Raw genomic sequence first — 19486 nt, 5'->3', positions numbered from 1 at the left:
TAAATTTAAGAAAATTGAAATCGTATCAAGTATCTTTTTCGACCACAATTCTATGAGACTAGATATCAGTTACAGGAAAAATTCTGTAAAAAATACAAACACATGGAGGCTAAACAGTACACTACTAAATAACCAAGAGATCAGTGAAGAAATGAAAGAGGAAATCAAAAAATACCCAGAAACAAATGACAATGAAAACACGTCAACCGAAAACCTACGGGACGCAGCAAAAGCAGTTCTAAGAGGGAAGTACAGCAATACAAGCCTACCCAAGAAACAAGAAACATATCAAATAAACAACCTAACCTTACACCTAAAAAAATTAGAGAAAGAAGGACAAAAAACCCCCAAACTTAGCAGAAGGAAAAAAATCATAAAGATCAGATCAGAAATAACTGAAAAAGAAATGAAGGAAACAATAGCAAAGATTAATAAAACAAAAAGGTGGTTCTTTGAGAAGATAAACAAAATTGATAAACCATTAGCCAGACTGATCAAAAAAAAAAGGGAGAAGACTCAAACCAATAGAATTAGAAATAACAAAGGAGAAGTAACAACTGACACTGCAGAAATACAAAGGGGCATGAGAGATTACTATAAGCAACTATATGCCAATAAAATGGACAATTTGGAAGAAATGGAAAAATTCTTAGAAAAGCACAACCTTCCGGGACTGAACCAGGAAGAAAGAGAAAATATAAACAGACCAATCACAAGCACTGAAATTGAAACTGTGATTAAAAATCTTCCAACAAACAAAAGCCCAGGACCAAATGACTTCACAGGCGAATTCTATCAAACATTTAGAGAAGAGCTAACACCTATCCTTCTCAAATTCTTCCAAAATATAGCAGAGGGAGGAATTCTCCCAAACATTCTAGGAGGCCACCATCACCCTGATACCAAAACCAGACCAAGATGCCACAAAAAAAGAAAACTACAGGCCGATATCACTGATGAACATAGACGCAAAAATCCTCAACAAAATACTGGCAAACAGAATCCAACAGCACATTAAAAGGATCATACACCATGATCAAGTGGGATTTATCTCAGGAATGAAAGAATTCTTCAATATATGCAAATCAATCAATGTGATACACCATATTAACAAACTGAAGGTGAAAAAACATATGATCATCTCAACAGATGCAGAAAAAGCTTTTGACAAAATTCAACACCCATTTATGATAAAAAACTCCCCAGAAAGCAGGCATAGAGGGAAGCTACCTCAACATAATAAAGGCCACATATGACAAACCCACAGCCAACATCGTTCTCAATGGTGGAAACTGAAACCAATTCCTCTAAGATCAGGAACAAGAAAAGGTTGCCCACTCTCACCACTCTTATTCAACATAGTTTTGGAAGTTTTAGCCACAGCAATCAGAGAAGAAAAAGAAACAAAAGGAATCCAAATCCGAAAAGAAGAAGTAAAGCTGTCACTGTTTGCAGAAGACATGATATTATACATAGAGAATCCTAAAGATGCCACCAGAAAACTACTAGAGCTAATCAATGAATCTGGTAAAATAGCAGGATACAAAATTAATGCACAGAAATCTCTGGCATTCCTATACACTAATGATGAACAATCTGAAAGAGAAATTAAGGAAACACTCCCATTTACCACTGCAACAAAAAGAATAAAATACCTAGGAATAAACCTACCTAAGGACACAAAAGACCTGTATGGAGAAAACTATAAGACACTGATGAAAGAAAATAAAGATGATACAAACAGATGGAGAGATATACCATGTTCTTGGATTGAAAGAATCAATATTGTGAAAATGACTATACTACCCCGAGCAACCTACAGATTCAATGCAATCCCTATCAAAGTACCAATGGCATTTTCCACAGAACTAAAACAAAAAATTTCAGAAGTTGTATGGAAACACAAAAGACCCCGAATAGAAAAAGCAATCTTGAGAAAGAAAAACGGAGCTGGAGGAATCAGGTTCCCAGACTTCAGACTATTATACGGAGCTAAAGTAATCAAGACAGCATGGTACGGGCACAAAAACAGAAATATAGATCAATGGAACAGGATAAAAGCACAGAGACAAACCCATGCACATATGGTCACCTTATCTTTGATAAAGGAGGCAAGGATATACAATGGAGAAAAGACAGCCTCTTCAATAAGTTGTGCTGGGAAAACTGGACAGCTACATGTAAAAGAATGAAGTTAGAACGCTCCCTAACATCATATAGAAAAAAACTCAAAATGGATTAAAGATCTAAATGTAAGGCCAGACACTATCAGACTCTTAGAGGATAACATAGGCAGAACACTCTATGACATAAATCACAGCAAGATCCTTTCTGACCCACCTCCTAGAGAAATGGAAATAAAAACAAAAATAAACAAATGGGACCTAATGAAACTTAAAAGCTTTTGCACAGCAAAGAAAAACATAAACAAGGTGAAAAGACAACCCTCAGAATGGGAGAAAACATTTGCAAATGAAGCAACTGACAAAGGACTAATCTCCAAAATTTACAAGCAGCTCATGCAGCTCAATATCAGAAAAACAAAAATCCCAAACCCAAAATGGGCAGAAGACCTAAATAGACATTTCTCCAAAGAAGATATACAGATTGACAACAAACACATGAAAGGATGCTCAACATCACTAATCTTTAGAGAAATGCAAATCAAAACTACAATGAGGTGTCACCTCACACCAGACAGAATGGCCATCATCAAAAAGTCTACAAACAATAAATGCTGGAGAGGGTGTGGAGAAAAGGGAACCCTCTTGCACTGTTGGTGGGAATGTAAATTGATACAGCCACTATGGAGAACATTATGGAGGTTCCTCAAAAAACTAAAAATAGAACTACCGTATGACCTAGCAATACCACTACTGGGCATATACCCTGAGAAAACCATAATTCAAAAAGAGTCATGCACCACAATGTTCATTGCAGCTCTACTTACAATAGCCAGACATGGAAGCAACCTAAGTGTCCATCAACAGATGAATGGATAAAGAAGATGAGGCACAGATATACAATGGAATATTACTCAGCCATAAAAAGAAACGAAATTAAGTTATTTGTAGTGAGGTGGATGGACCTAGAGTCTGTCATACAGAGTGAAGTAAGTCAGAAAGAGAAAAACAAATACCGTATGCTAACACATATATATGGAATCTAAGAAAAAAAAAAAAAAGGTCATGAAGAACCTTGGGGTAAGATGGGAATAAAGACACAGAGCTACTAGAGAATGGACTTGAGGATATGGGGAGGGGGAAGAGTAAGCTGGGACAAAGTGAGATAGTGGCATGGACATATATACACTACCAAACGTAAAATAGATAGCTAGTGGGAAGCAGCCGCATAGCACAGGGAGATCAGCTTGGTGCTTTGTGACCACCCAGAGGGGTGGGTTAGGGAGGGTTAGAGGGAGACGCAAGAGGGAAGAGATGTGGCGATATATGTATATGTATAACTGATTCTCTTTGTTATAAAGCAGAAACGAATACACCATTGTAAAACAATTATACTCCAATATAGATGTTAAAAAAATACATTAAAATTTGGGGGGCACACATGAAAAAACATAAAAAGTAGCTAACTTCCCGAAATGTAGTAAGGGAAAATGGAATAAAAGCAAACAACAACGTAATATTTTTTAAATAAAAAAGCAAGAAAGGAAAAAAAGGACAAGTGATAGACACAAAGTAAGACAGCAGAATCCAATCCACTTCTATATCTCAGTAATTATAACAAAAATGTACAGACTAAGCGTGCCAGTTCCAGTTAGAGAGTGACGGATTTAAGAAAACAAAATAAAATCCAGGTATAACTGTTTTCAAGAGACACAGCTACAAAATGAGGACATGGAAAAGTTGAAAGTAAAATCATGGGAAAAAAGTATAACAGGCAAATATTTTAAAAAGAAAACTGGAAAAGCTATATTAATATCAGATAAAATATACCTAATTTTTTTTATTTTATTGAAGTATAGTTGATTTACAATGTTGTATTAGTTTCTAAGTGAAGTGAGTCCTATAAAATATGCTCTTAAACAACACCATTTTGTAGAGATCGGCACATGATGATAAGTGTTTAATTCATGAAGAAGATACAACAATTCTAAATTTATAAGAGGGTCATAAAATAATTTTGAAATATACAATGTGGAAATTGAAAAGGGAGAAATTGGCATTAAAATATCATCAGAGGGCTTCCCTGGTGGCGCAGTGGTTGAGAGTCCGCCTGCCGATGTGGGGGACACAGGTTCATGCCCCGGTCTGGGAAGATCCCCTATGCCGCGGAGCGGCTGGGCCCGCGAGCCATGGCCGCTGAGCCTGCGCATCCGGACCCTGTGCTCCACAACGGGAGAGGCCACAACAGTGAGAGGCCCGCGTACTGCCAAAAAAAAAAAAAAAAAAATCATCAGAGTTGGAGATTTCGCTACATCAGTTTGAATACTGTTAGGTCAAGCAGACAAAAATTAAAGATATAAAGATTTAATCATAAGTAACAAGCTTGATTTAATAGACTCGTATAGAATCCTGCACAGAAGAATGAGACATTCTTCTGAACACACGGAACATTAACAACTGTTGCATCAGCGTGGAGGGTGTACAGGGGTTCACTGTGCAGTTTTTAGCTTATAAATCAAGTGTCAACAAATTTCTAAGAACTGGCCCCATACAGTCCAATTGATCACAGTGCAATTAAGTTAGAAATTAATACAAACAATATTTTTTAAGCCCATATGTTTTTTAATCAAAATCACATTTCTAAATAACTAATGAGACAAAAATCATAGTGAAAACTTAAAAATACTTAGAACTGTATAATAATCAAAATATTACATGCCAAAACTTGTGGGATGCTTCAGAATTCATAGTTTAGGAAAGTTTATAGTTTTATTTCTTATGTTAGGGAAATTTTTTTAATTGGCATACAATGTTATATTAGTTTCAAGTGTACAACATAGTGAGTCAACATTTATATACATTACTAGATGATCACCATAAGTCTAGTTACCATCTGTCCCCATTTAAAATTGTTACACTGTTACTGACTATATTGCTTATTCTATATATTTCATCCCCGTGACTTATTTATTTTATAACTGGAAGTGTGCGCCTCTTAATCCCCTTCACCTGTTTCGCCCATCCTCCCTTCCCTTCCTCTCTAGCAACCACCAGTTTGTTCTCTGTATCAAGGAATCTGTTTCTGCAGGTTTTGTTTGTTATTTTAGATTCCACATATAAGTGAAATCATATGGTGTTTGTCTGACATATTTCACTTAGCATAATACCCTCTAGGTCCATCCATATTATAAATAGCATTATTTCATTCTTTTTTGTGGCTGAGTAGTATTCCATTGTGTCTATATACACCACATCTTCTTTATCCATTCATCTGTCGATGGATACATAGTTTGCTTCTGTATCTTGGTTATTGTGAATTTTGCTGCAGTGAACATAGGGGTGCATATATCTTTTCAAATTAGTGTTTTCATTTTCTTCAGGCAAATACCCAGAAGTGGAATTGCTGGATCATATAGCAGTTCTATTTTTAATTTTTTGAGGAACCTCCATAGTGTTTTCCATAGTACGTTAGGGAAATTTTTTAAACTCTAAAAGCTAATGAGCTAAACATTGCTCTTAAGGTGTAATAGAAAAAAAATATATACTAAAATTTTTTAAATACTTCAATAAAAAAATACAATTAAAAAACAGAAATTAACACAATATTGTAAATTAACTATACTTCAATTTTATTTAAAGATGTAAAAACTGCTTTTTAATTTAAAAAATAAATATTTTAAAGCAATGTTATAGAAAAAAATAGAATATACCCAAAGAATGGAATGAGAGTAGAATTTACTTTTTAAAATATCTTAATTAAAAAAAATTTATCAGCAACAAAGGCAGAAGTTATTTTAAAATAATAATATACATATATATCATAGCCTTTGCATGTATGAATATTACTTATTTTTTAATTAAAAATAATTGAAATCAGTTAGGAGAGTGGGTTTTTTTTGGTGGTTGTTTGTTTCAGCGTAAATCATGCTAACACGTGCATACGTGCCCCACATCTGACTGAAATCAGAGTGCCCCAGCCCCTGAGAATCACACTTAGACAGATGCTTCTGACAGTGTGGCTCCTCCTACTGTGCAGTGTGTGCATTCCTGTGTGGTGATGGGGCCCAAGGCCCTCCCCCCGGCCCGGAAGCCCCAGCTTCAGAAGCTCCGAGAAGCCTCTCACCTTGCTGGGAAGCAGGGGAACTGTCCAGCAGCAAATGCTTCTGAAGTCAGGCCTAAACCGGCCTGTGCGGTCAGTCCAGGAGGAGCAGGGCTCCCCCTGCTGCAGGTGTCTGGTAGCGTGGAAAGAGGCTTCGAATTTGCACGTGGATCAGGCTCCACATATTATAGATAATTGCAAGGGCAGGTGCGGGAGCCAGCCTATAGAAATTAAAGACTTTTTTGGAAACCATTCCCACCCTGTGTTTCTTCCCGCTTCTGCACATTGCCCTAAGATACACTGGAGGCTCAGATTCTCCCACATACCTGGAATGGTGAAATGTCAGGAAATGCTGGGGCATAAGGAATTGAGTCATGAAATCCACACTGCCATCAGTGACTCCCTGACCATGTGTTAGGCTGGGACTCCCCAGGCCTTCTCTAAGTAACCAAAGACTATAATAAAAGGTAACAAGCACACAGCTTCTTCTGAAACTGCCTGCCTGAGCTCTTCAACAGAAGGGATGCAGAGGCAAGAGGCCTGGACATAGGATGACTTGCCACGTGAGAATTAGATCATTCCGCTGTCAGATTCTGAGATATACAGGTAAAAGCTTGTTCTTCTCTGGTAAAAGACACTGAACCAAACCACAAGCAAGAGACATGCCCACGAAGGAGAGATTGCAGGGCAGCCTCTATGTAAGCACTTAGATCCACTCAGAGACAGTGAAAGACTGAAAGCCACCTGCCTATTCATCCAGGCAGATAAGCACTCGTGCCAGACTTGAAAGCGATGACAGGCCAGAACCGGAACAATTGAATTGTAAAAATGGACACAGTCGCCAGTGCCATATGAATATACATCTGTTGTAATTCTGCTTTCCAAAGTGTGTTTTCTAGACACACAAAAATGTATATTAAGATAAAAAGAATTCTCGAAATAAAAGTAATCTTGTCTGCATTTTCCACTCCAGTGCATCCAGTCAACTAATAAATGCAGCTGGGCTGACTCCTGGTTGTCTGCATGGTTGAAGGAATCTGTGATCACAGAGGATTGAAATCTACAATTAGTTCCACCCACCACATTTTACCGAGTTGCCACATCTTTCTTTCTAGAAACTTTACTGGTGCTGGGCACACGTTGCAAAATGAATGGACGGTATTTCACTCCTGTTTCTTTATCTTGATTACATATTGTCGAAGTTACCCATCAGCAAAGAAGTATCTGAACAATATAGAATGAGAGAAAGAAAAGCAGAAAGTCTGTATGATTCCCAGAGTAATCAAATGATTCTTATCAAATGCTTCTCCAATACCAACTCCACGTATGACACAGTGGAAAAGGTGAAAATTCAGAGATGTGGTGTTTATCATCTTCAACCCTTTTAAGAATAAAAATATTTGAGGGGAAAAAATAGCAACGCAATGCTATAGAAGCAATTACCAATTTAACAACTTCTTCTTAACAAAGAGGGAGGAAGACAACAAAGTTAACTAAATTTAATATAAAAAGGAGCCAATGCAAAGGGAAAGAGAATGAGGGTGGAGGGGAGAGACCAGTATAGACAAGATAAACTCAAGCCATGGAAACAGTATGTTCCAGACCTAAAAGAATGTCCCCTCACGATCTGTGGGGCCGTAGCTTGTGCATACAGTTACAACTTTGGAGGATTTGAGTTCGTAATATTTAGTCTGGAAATTAACAAGAAAATATAGAGAAGAGCAAAATGGGGAAGGTGTAAGGAAATTTTATTTGCACTGGAATTTAGCCGTGGCCGCTGTTCTTGGTGATTGGGAGGAGTTTGTTGATCAATGTAGTGCATCTCTGGTAGCACTGACAGAAGCCCAGACATACAGTACATAAGGTGTGGAGGCCTCAGGGTCTGTGTGACGTGAATGCTAGGCTTCTCGGTTGGTTTGATGTCTCCCTTACCCTCAGCTCTCATTATACACGAAAGAAGAATATGCAGGGAGTGTTTGTGAGACAGAGACAAAGACAGAGAGAGAAAGGGGAAAGCAGAGTAACTTTAAATTCTTTTTACATCCTCTACTTACTCATTTTCTAAATAGTGATGTTTTTGTGAGACAGATCAGATTTATAGCTGGATAAAGCAGAAAAATCCAAATGCAAAGGAATGGATCATGGTGAATATGGTGAATGTTGCCACTGTCCTCCTGGTCTCAACATTTTGGAGTTCTCATGACTCTTCCCGTGACCACAATTCAGTTAGTTTCTCTTATGCCACCAGGCTCTCACTTATTCTAAAAATTTTATGAAGAGCTTATGTGCCAGGCTCCACATAGCTTCTTAACCTCTGCCCCAGGCCGCCTGCCCTCCTGTGGTTCTGCACCCATATCCAGGTGCTTCTGACAGCATGACATTTATCATTTCACTTTCTTATTCCAAATATCTTGATAGGTCTCTATAGTGTCCTGGATAAAAACCTAGTTGAGTGGAAGTCACACGGGACTCTCAGAAGAGTTGATTGTAGCCTCAGCTCTGCCTCTCCTGCAACCTCACACTCAGTCTCCTCATCTGTAACCAGCAGACACCATGGGACTTCGATTGTCGCTCACAGCAACATTGGTGGTTGTCATCCTCATTTTACACCTGAAGAAACAAGGTTCCCTCTAGTTAAGTGATCCGCTCAGAGCTGCTCAGCTAGTAATAGAGGACCTAGAATGTAAGAATGTTCCAGGACCCAAGGCTCTTTCCACTGCCTCCCTGTGAGATGAGGTCTGAAATGGCTCCCTTTCCGTGCTGTCCACTACAGTAGCCACTAGCTTTCAGCTAAATGAAACTAAAAATTCAGCTTCTTGGTCACACTAGCCACGTTTCAAGTGCTCGGCAGCCGCATGTGACCAGTGGCTGCCATACTGGCCAGTGCAGATCATAGGACATTTCCATCAATACAGAAAGTTTGATTGAACAGGCTAGGACTTCTGGTCAGCACTTGGCTTCTGATTCCCTGTCATCAGTCTGGCATTCAAGGCCTCCCAGAGTCTGACCCCAGCTTCCCTTTATTGTTGGGTTACTCTCGACTCCCAACCAAACGCCTTGTGTGCCTGCCAAACTGGGCGCTATTTCTGCGTCCCCCACTGTACCTAACACAGTGCCTTCCATAAAGCATGAACATTTGGATGGACGGATGGATGGATGGATGGATGGATGGGAGGAAGTGAGGGAAGAAGGGGCATTCATTGATGCTTTCACTAAACAAATACTTGTATCTACCATGTGCTAAGCACTCCTCTAGGTTCCTGGGGTTACTATGGTGACAAGACATGGTCTCATGACACTTTCTGTCTGGGATGGTGGAAGAGGGGGAACAAATCACAAAGTTTACAAGTAAATAAAAATCAGATAGTGATAAGTGTTAGGAAAAATATAAGAGCATGTTGTGCTGCGTGACTGGGACTGGGAAAACTATACATCTGGTGGTCTCTAAGGAGGTACCATCTGATCCAACATCTGAATAAACAGGAGCCAACCATATGAAGTTCTGAGTGAAATATACTCCATGAAGAAGAAACTTCCCTATTAAAATTATACTTTTGCATATTTTGACAAGGTATCTTATTCATCAGCTTCTAATATACCTGTTCAGTGTAAATCCCCAATTGAATCATCTCAATAAACTTACCCTGAAGGAAGGATGCAACAAGGTATGGGTGCACAATTATTTAGGAAGATGGGTTAACATAGAATCTGTTACAGTTGAAATGGTATTTATCTTCTATGGGGTTTCTTTTCTTTCATTGTATAGCTTCCTTCCTGGACCACAGAAAGCTACCCTCAAAGAAGATGTATTGCAGAAGGCAAAATTCTTTCAACATAAAAAATATCTGTCAAGAATGGCAAGAGGCAGCAGAGATGATACTGTTCAAAATTTTATGAGAAACACATCCCATACCTTTAAAAGTGGGAAAGGAGTGATAAAAACGGCTCCCAAACGACATGATAAAGGTGCTCGAAGAGTTTAGCCTCAGGAAGCATGGTAAGACTCTGGGCTTAAATGACTAAATTCATGAACACAACGTTGGACGACTTTTACTTGGATTTCTGTCTGTCTGCATCCGAGGTCCGCTTTGGAGGACCTTGTGGCCACAAGTGGTGGGTCATCAGAGAACTTGACCCCTTGCACTCTCTGGTATTAAGATATATCTTGTCCATTTATTTGACCATTCCTGATAATTCCGAGACTGGTATGTTCAAGAACTGTTATCATTAAAAGATGGAAGAATAAAAGGAGTTTTTTCAAAAGTCTAATGGCGATGTAATTTGAAGCTAAATGTTATAACGTGTATATGTGTATATACATGGGCCAACACTCTTGAGTTTTAAATTGTAGGTCTCCGTCCAATCCACTTTCTATAAACCAAGCCTTCTTTCTCAGCTTAGGACTGATTAATGCTCATCTATTTAACCAAAGGTTAATGTTTTGGGAGATCCTAACATTAACCCTAGAAATTGATGCCGTTTGTATGTCGTAACTTTGAAAATTTGACCTTCCTCGACGACTCCATTTCAACACACCCCGGTCTCTGTCTGGACTGACTGGACCGCCAATGGGCTTGTGCAGGAAGCTTTCCTCCACCTTGTGCAGTTGTTTGCTTGCTTGGACAGGTGAGAAACACAGGGTAATTTTTCCCAGCTCCAAATCCTCCTTAACTCACTGAGAAACTCATATTTCCCCAGAACATAAATTATGTAGAGCCTCCTGCCTGGCCATTTTGATAGACTTTTATTCTTTCTTTCCCATTATTATTATTATTATTATTTTTACTAATCCATGTATTCTTTAGACAAGAATAGTAAAGACACAACATGTCATGGGTGAAGCTCTGAGTTACGCATCAGGTAGCTCTTTAGTAAATAGTGAGCAGCAGCAAAGAGGACGGGCAGAGCTCTAAAAAGAGCTTAAATGCACAGCGAGTTTGGAAAAGATAAAGGTGTCCATGTCTTAATCTACAAATCCTTATTGGTGGGGGGGCGGGGGCGCCAGAGATGCGAAAAGAGATCAGAGTGAAACCAGGAAAGGTCTTCAAAGTGCACCTCTGGTAGCTCTTTCTCCTCACTCCCACCCAGATCACGTAACTGATTTTTAATCTTATGATAGGGCTAATGTTTTCAACAACTAGACACCAAAGAAGCAATACTTAATTTAGACATAATGGCAAATTTTAAGAGCTGGCTCCACAGTTGGTGGTAGTGGCCTGGCTGCACAGATGGCCATACTCTCCAGAAAGGGAGGGAGGCCCTGCGCGGATGCATGGGGCACAGGGTTATGGACACCAAATACCAGCAGGTATCATCTGACTTTCTTTTCTACACCTTTCTTCATAAAACCTGGGAAGGAAGAGCCATCTGCAGTGTTTTTACAAATCACTTCTGCCATCCTTACCCAGGCAACTGCATAGAAATAGCTCCCAATGTCTCCAAAGAGCAAGGAGTTAAAAGGTTGTATCCATACTCAGGTAACACAGAAGAATAAAGCACATCAGCTTTCTTCATGTATCCTAAATGTTGCTTAGGAGTTCAGGAAAAATTTGTTTCAAGTACAGGAAATTGATGAGCAATATTTAAGAGGTATTTTAATAAAAGGGATTTTTCTGGTTAACTCTGGATTAAGCAAAAATTCCTTTCTTCTGTTTATTGTTGGAAATACTTTTAAAATGTTATTTGTCTATCTTTTCAGCATTGCTAAGTAAAGTACACCAAACAAATATTTCCTTGGTGATTGAGATTATTTTAGCATTTTGGGTCATCGTTTTAGTCATTAGTAGGTGAGGGGTCTGAAGCATAGTGTAAATAGTAAGTTCCTTTTAAAAATATTAATCGCTAATATTAGCATTTTCCATGATTTACCTCTTCCTCTTAAAGGGGAAAGTACCATAAATTGAGTGTAAATTAAACAAAACCCTATTTAAACCAAGAATCACACAAATAAGCAGTGATGTTCTTGATATAGAATTATAAATTAATTGACTATAAAGGACAATTTATTCTATTATCTCTGCACTGAACTATGAATCAAACGTGTTAAAGAAAACCCCTAGAATTCAAAAAGAAATGCAAACTCAATGTGGCGTCAGATTGTAATACTCAGTAACAATTCAACCAAATGACCTTCATAAAGCCGGGGGGGGGGGGGGGGGGAGGATTTTTAAGTGGGGAGAATGAGTGGTAGGAAGATAAGGGGAAAAGGATTACAGCTCCATCAGCATACTCCATCTCTTCCCTCAGCATTCCCCACGTTTATCAGTCTGTGGCTTATCTAATGGCTCCAGGCTTGGGGCCCATTTTCAGAACAAGTTTATGTCTCAAAAAACTTCCCCCAACCTCTGCAGACTCTAAATCTGACCTAGTAGCTAGAACCTCTATAAATATGGTCTTAGCACACATTAAGGGAAACAGAGGCACTACAACATGAAAACGCCAATGTCAAATTTGCATATTCTATGGATCCACTGAGCTCCCCAGCCCATCAGAGTCCATCACTCCTGACCTGGACCTCTCTGAATGATGGGGTTTTCTGATAGTTTTATTGTTTACTTGTCTAAACACTTAAGTGTGTTGAATCCTATGCACTGCAACTGTCATGTCTCATACTAAGTTATGTAATTATACAAATTAAATTTTTGGAGTATTAAGTATTTTCCCTAGACTCAGATTATCTGTTCAACTTCTTGGTTTTACAGACTCCTAGAGCTAATTTCAAACTAAAATATTTTGAACACCATAAACACTTCTGCAAGCAGATGACAATTAAATGTGGATGAGAAGTTCCTGTGTGAACAATAATCGATAATTTTGAAGGGTTTATTTTAGTGGGAAAGACCAAATTTTGGTCTTTTAAAAATATAAATTTGGGGCATGTTTTTAACAGCTTAATCTTTTTATTTTTCTCTTTTCATGCATTTAATAAATAATATACACTGGACAAAAGCAAGCTGATGGGCCAAGTTTCAGAATTTATAGTAGAGCCTATAAAAAACAGTAATGATGACCAAGAAGAGACACACTACTCTGGAACTGACACACAGGGGATCAAGTCTACAGGGTTAAACATCTAACAAGGCCAGCTCTAAAACTGGAAGAAAGATAGATGGGCTAGAGCAGGAAGCATGATACTGAGAATCCAGAGACCTGGACATAAGGCCTAGTTCTTTCACTGAGTCCCTGCAACACCGGGTCCATGTCTTCAGAACACGTGCTGCTGGAGAGGTTATTCTTCTGCTAACGTTTACTGTTAAAAACACCAACAAAAACAAACAAAAACCCCTTAAGATGCTTGAATACAGTTTATTGGCTAGTTTGAATAGCATTTTTAATAGCAAAAAATGTGTTTACATTATAATAGCTTACAACCAACTTTCAGTCATCTTTTTTAATACAAAGTAAACTGAGATCACCTAAGTCTTAGCATTTTAAATTCCTCACCTCTGTGATATATACAATAAGAAAGTCCCAGATACTATTGTCTGGCTAATTCCAGCTGAGATATACACAAGTATGCCAGCAACTTCCTTAACCACCTTGCATGGGATTTGTTTAATCATGAAACAGACATGATTCTGAAAATTAAGCAAATGAATCTGAGTTCACTCTGTTCTCTAAAAATACTTTTTCTCTTGAGTTATAGTATATTTATATATTTTTACACATTATACAAATCACTCAGTTTTCATTTCCAAACCTTAACAATCCCATCTCTAGAAGCAGTCACAATGAAGCCCTGTGTCGTCTGGAACGTGGCGACATCTGTGATGATGTCGTGGTGACCCACAGGCAGAGACTCTGGGCCCTTCCGAGGGGCATCATCACTCGGTCCCACCTTCTGCTTATTCTGAATTTCCTGTTTGGTGGTTAAAAGTCAAGGAGAAAGCCAGAAGTTAAAGGCTGTAGCACATTCTACCACCTGTCTGTCCTCCTGCTTCTGAGGAATACTGTTCTTGTTTAGGCTAGCCCTCCCGTGAAGGAGTCACACTTTCACAAAGACACTGAGCAGAGAGAGTTCAAAGTGATGTTCTAGGTTTCCGGTCACTGGACTCCACAAGTAGCCACTTACAAATATGGAAAACTTACAAATAGGCCAATAATCTGTGCATATTACCTCTGTCAACATCAAAGAACAAAGGGAAAGAACAGAGAGGCAGAGACAACCGGGATATGGATGTAAACACCTGTCAGACACTCAAGCCCTTCTGAAGCTCACTGTTATTTGTGACAAAGGAAGCCCCTCATTTACTGACCACGTACCAGGCCCAGCACTGGCAAGTATGTCGTCTCCTCTGCAGCCTCTGCCCGACTCAATAACACAAGCTCTTGAGCCCCACGAGCCAGGTGTGAGTCCCAGCGCTGCTGCTTACTAGCTGGGTGACCTTAGACGTGTTTAATTTCGCTGTGCTTAACTTTCTCATTTGCAGAAGGAAAATAATAAAGGCACTTCCTTATAAAGTTGTTTTAAGGACTTGGCAAGTGTTTGAAGTGCTTATTTTGAGCAGTGTACTTACACATGCACTTTCTATGTTCATTCTACTTTAATAAAAGTTAATTTAAAAAATACAGAAAAGTCAAGAGAAAATAAAACATATTTTTTAAATTCAAAGAAATAGTGCCACTCTTGGCCAAGCCATTTATTTGAATCAACATGATATTTATGAAAGCCGTTTTTTTTCCTACAAAAGTTGAAAGAAAGACTGCTTATACCTGGACGACTTCGGTGCCTTCAATGATTTTCCTGTAGTAGGACACAGATGAAGAACTAGTGCTTCCTGCAATGACATAGGACCTCTCTGGGTAAGCCAGGTCCCAAAACCTGGGGTAAAAGAAACAACTGGTGATAATCTCGAAGGAGGAGGGGAGGGACTAATGATTACTGGCTGACACTCATCAATGCTAGCTTGTTCTCTTCTGCATTAGGAAAAGACAATCTTCTAGAAGAGCCTAAAATTAGTTACAAATGAAGTATTAACAGCTGTCCCTGAAAGAAGCAGATGACGTTAAACGTCACACTACCGCTGGTATCTATAATAAGCAACGCCTAGTGGTAACCGCAGTATTCATCCACATTTTACTACCTTTCTCCTTTCAAGTGCTGGATATCAAGTGTCTTTACTGTACCTTATTTTCATGTCTGAGCCAGCTGTTAGCAGGATGGGGTTCCCATCTGCAGGACTACAGTAGAGACCGTGGACACTGTGAGGAGAAGGCTTAAAGGAAATAAAGAAATAAAGAGTCAAATAACAGACACCAGTGTAGCCCATAAAGGATGTAGCCGTTTCTAGAGACAAGTCAGCTGTCTGTGGTTAACTGAAGAGACTAGAGACAGATCACGTATGTCTTAGATCTTCTTTCTTTGGGAATTTAAAATGCATTTGCTCTATATCATCCTGAATGAAGAAGCAGAGCCCGTTCAGCTTCCCAAAATTCTCTATTTGGGATGAGAAGGACCCCAACTAAAGGAGAAAAAAAATCTTTCCTACCTTCCGCCCCAACAAAGCACCCTTAAAAAAGTGTATGAGGGGTCATGTTCCATTTTTTTAATGATCTAAGCTTTAATCTGTGCTTTTCCTAATTAACCCATATTTTACTGGGGTTCCAAAGAGACATCACAAACCTTATGGAGCTGGCAACCAAAACACCCACAGAAGCAGACACCAGTAAGCGGGAACTGGAAAGCACACGGTAGCAATGCCCGCCTAATACTTAGTAAAAACCCAAATTTAAAACATAACCCAAAAGCCCAACAAATATCATGTTTGGCAAAATGCCTGAAAGTGCTTGGGATGTGGGGGCTTATGTTGGCCTTTATAATAAAAACTGGAGCAAACCTGTAATTCAGACAGTGGTGGTGCACCACTGGCCCAGAGCGTGAACCTTCTGTCACCCGTCTCCATGTCCCACATGGATACTTCATTGTTGCCCTGGACAGCTGAGGGAAACAGGCCAGAACGTTACTCAGACAAGGTCTCCACTCTTAGGGATTCATGTCTTGGTAGAGGTAGTCAGCCTACAGCCATTTCGATTTTCTCCCATCCTGCAAGAAACACTCACGAATACTTTTAAATAATACTGTAACCCTGCCACCACACTGGAGTGCAAAAAAGAAATGTTTTTTATAGCCTACTAGTCAATATTTACTGGTGTCCAGCCAAGTGGAAAGAAGTATAGGGTGGAAAGGCAAAGCATAAACAGACTCTGCCCTCAAGAAACCTACAGTCTAGGACTTCCCTGGTGGTGTAATGGTTAAGAATCCACCTGCCAATGCAGGAGACACAGGTTCGAGCCCTGGTCCAGGAAGATCCCACATGCCACGGAGCAACTAAGCCCACGTGCCACAACTACTGAGCCTGTGCTCTAGAGCCCACAAACCACAACTACTGAGCCCACGTGCCACAACTACTGAAGCCCGTGTGCCTAGAGCCCGTGCTCTGCAACAAGAGAAGCCACTGAGATGAGAAGCTCACGCACTGCAACGAAGAGTAGCCCTCGCTCGCCACAACTAGAGAGAGCCCGCGCGCAGCAACGAAGACCCAACACAGCCAAAAATAAATAAATAAAATAAATAAATTTATTTTAAAAAAAAAGAAAAGAAACCTACAGTCTAGAAGGAAAGAAAAAATATAAAGTATAAGACAATGAGCACAAAATGAGAGAATGCAGAGTTCCACCTACACTCAGGAAGGCAAAGGTCACATCCAGTGGGTGAGAATCAAGGCCACCTCGTGGAGGTGTCATCACTGGGATGGAAAGAGCAAGTGAGGCTGGAGACACAGGTGGCACATGGATCACTTCAGGCAGAAAGGATGGAAGGAGTAAAGCACACACACCCATGTCTGGGTGCTGTGGTCTGATTGGAGCACATCTGACAGGAAGAGTGGAAGGAAGATTCTAGGGAATGGAAGCTGCAGGCCTGAGAGAGGCTTTCTCGAAAGTAATTTTGAGCAGGATAGTGACAATACCCCAGGCTTCAGTCCTTCATTAATATTTATTGAACCAACAACGTTTACTATGAACCAGTCACTGTCCTAGGCACTGAGGAAAAGAAGGCAAATAATGCAAAAAAAATCCCTTTTTCACAGAACTTACATCCTAGTGGTGACAACAACCCCCCAAAAATGCAGAGGCCCCAAAGCAGGAATGTGATTAGTTCAAGGAAAAGGCCAGGAAACCCCTGTGGCTGGAGCCCTATTTTATTGCACTGTGTTTTACGATGTCTCACACCCACACCTTTGTAAATAGTTCCTCTGACGATAAGTCCTCCTCAAATTATCCTACCTTGGGTATGCCATGTGTTTCCTGTTGGAACCCTGACTGATCAAGAGTGTCAGTGAGGTAGCAGGGACAGATCCCATAAAGTCTCTGGGCCATGGTGAGGAGTTTGGCTGTTATTTGAGAGCCACTGGAAGGTACTGAGCAGAAGAAAGAACAGTCTTTGGTAACAATAAAAGCAGGGAGTTACAAGGATGTTGCACTAATAGGGACAAGAGATTACGGCTGTTTGGACTAGGGGGACAGTGATGGAAATAGTAAAAGGTGCTCAATTCTGGACATATTTTAAGACAGAACATGTACAACTGGCTGATGGACTGGAAGTGGGATGAGAGAGCAAGAAGAACAAAGGACGACGCCAGGCTTCCTCCTGAGCTTTGAGCCTGAATGCTGCCATTTCCTGGGACAACACTGCAGGGAGAGCAGGCTGGTCTCAGGTCCTCAAGGAGGTGGTACAGGGCGGGCAGCTGGTGGAGAGGAGCCAAGCGTTCAGCATGGACAGGTCAGGTTTCAGTCGGCTATCAGGCATCTTAGGGAACACTTTACATAGGCACATATAAAAATCTGAATAAATTTGGTACTATTTTGCGGGGGACTGGATGTGCTCACACAGGGAGCCAGTGCAGAAGGAGAAGAGGTTCAGACCAAGATTGAGCCCTGAGGCCGGCTAGAGCTTAGAAGCAGGAAGAGGAGGAAGGATCAGCAAATCAATCAACAGAAGAACCAAGAGAGTGATGTCCTCAAAGTCAGGTGAGGAAAGTGTTTCAGACAGAGGAAGTGCTCAACCAACCAAGTGACAAATCACGTAAGACGCAGGCTGAGTCACGGCCATTGAACCTGGCAGCACGATGACCTGGACAGGAGCAGCGCATGAGGTGCACTGTGTGGATGAGAAGGGACCAGGAAGAGCCCAGAGGCACGGGGACCAGCGAGGAAATGTAAGAGTAACGAGAGCTACCACTTAACAAGCACTCCTTGCATGCCAGGCTATGTGCGTTACATGTGTTTTCTGAAATTCTTACAACCTCTGCTAGCTAAGTATTTTTAACCACGTTTTACCGTTGAGGAAAATGAATTTCAAAGACTTGCCCAAGTGTCTTGCCAGAGAATCCATACAAGAAAATTTGAATGCCCAACAAGAGAAAGGGAGGGAAGCTTGCAAGAAACTCGACAGAAATGGCAGCTGAGAAGGATGACTCAAGGCTTCTAACTTAAGATTTCCAGGAAGACGGTGAGAACTTTAGCAAAAATAGGGGACACAAGAGAAAGAAGATAAATGGAAAGGAAATGATGGTAGGAATGGAAGGTGGTAGTGTGATTGATGAGATCATTCTGAAACATGATAAATAAGAAATGACAATGAGATATCAGTGGTGGGAACTTCTTCCATAATCAGAACTGAACAAAAGCAAGCATTTGGCTCATATGTAAAATAAAAATCTAAGAACATGAGTCTAAGCAGCAGGGGGTTCTGCACTTTCCAAGAAAGGCCCCCAACCCCGAGAGCCAGCCCTCCCTCTTACCTGCGATCACCCAGGACTGGTACAGCGGGTGCATGGAGAGGCGCCGGATGCGGGCCCTGGAAGGGTGGCAGTGACTGGAAATGGGCAGCTGGAACCGCATGTCCCAACACGCCATGGTGCCACTGCTTGTCCCTGAGGGGAAGAGAAGTCCAGAAGGTGACCACCCATGGTAAAGCACAGCAGGCTACAGTCATCAAGTGGTAATTTGCGAGCTCTGTACAGATGCGCGTTCAACCTGGCTTAGCCACTTGGAGACAAGGCTTTGTTTTCACTAAGCTGCCCTCCCCAACCCCAGTGTCAAACAGTGCCTTACGCCAAAGATACAAAGCACTGGCACGATGCTACTACAAAACGGCCTAACAGATGTGAAGTGAAAACGAGTGATTCATTAATTACTGACACTTACTAACTGCCGAAAGTGCCCACAAAAAACCCAGAAGGCCTAGAGGAGACATAAAGTGAAT

At 40.4% G+C, this 19486-nt stretch overlaps 2 protein-coding genes across 6 annotated transcripts in view; one reads left to right on the top strand and one right to left on the bottom strand.

Moving 5' to 3' along the window:
* Positions 1-10984, top strand: part of LOC111168165 (collagen alpha-6(VI) chain) — a 111781-nt gene extending 100797 nt beyond the window's left edge. Inside the window, exon 36 of the mRNA XM_089911159.1 lies at positions 9989-10984. Within this exon, the coding sequence (XP_089767285.1) occupies positions 9989-10205 (217 nt within the window). The 3' untranslated portion in view covers positions 10206-10984. The remainder of the gene's footprint in view (positions 1-9988) is intronic.
* A 1980-nt stretch (positions 10985-12964) lies between these two features.
* PIK3R4 (phosphoinositide-3-kinase regulatory subunit 4) overlaps positions 12965-19486 on the bottom strand; it is a 74124-nt gene continuing 67602 nt past the window's right edge. For 2 of the 5 annotated variants that reach the window (XM_022561728.2, XM_022561729.2), the window contains 5 exons: positions 19023-19154; positions 16059-16159; positions 15349-15437; positions 14935-15043; positions 12970-14080 (listed from right to left, as the gene is read on the bottom strand). In XM_022561728.2, coding sequence (XP_022417436.2) covers positions 13910-14080; positions 14935-15043; positions 15349-15437; positions 16059-16159; positions 19023-19154 — 602 coding nt within the window. In that variant the 3' untranslated portion in view covers positions 12970-13909. Of the gene's footprint in view, positions 14081-14934; positions 15044-15348; positions 15438-16058; positions 16160-19022; positions 19155-19486 lie in introns of all 5 variants that reach the window. The other 3 variants (XM_022561727.2, XM_089911157.1, XM_089911158.1) reach the window with 2 other exon arrangements.

The sequence above is a fragment of the Delphinapterus leucas genome, chromosome 4 (genome assembly GCF_059928025.1).
Source record: "Delphinapterus leucas isolate spDelLeu-1000000601 "Yukka" chromosome 4, BTC_Dleu_Yukka2, whole genome shotgun sequence".
NCBI classification, from domain to species: Eukaryota; Metazoa; Chordata; class Mammalia; order Artiodactyla; family Monodontidae; genus Delphinapterus; species Delphinapterus leucas.
This window is presented reverse-complemented; position numbering and strand designations above follow the sequence as displayed.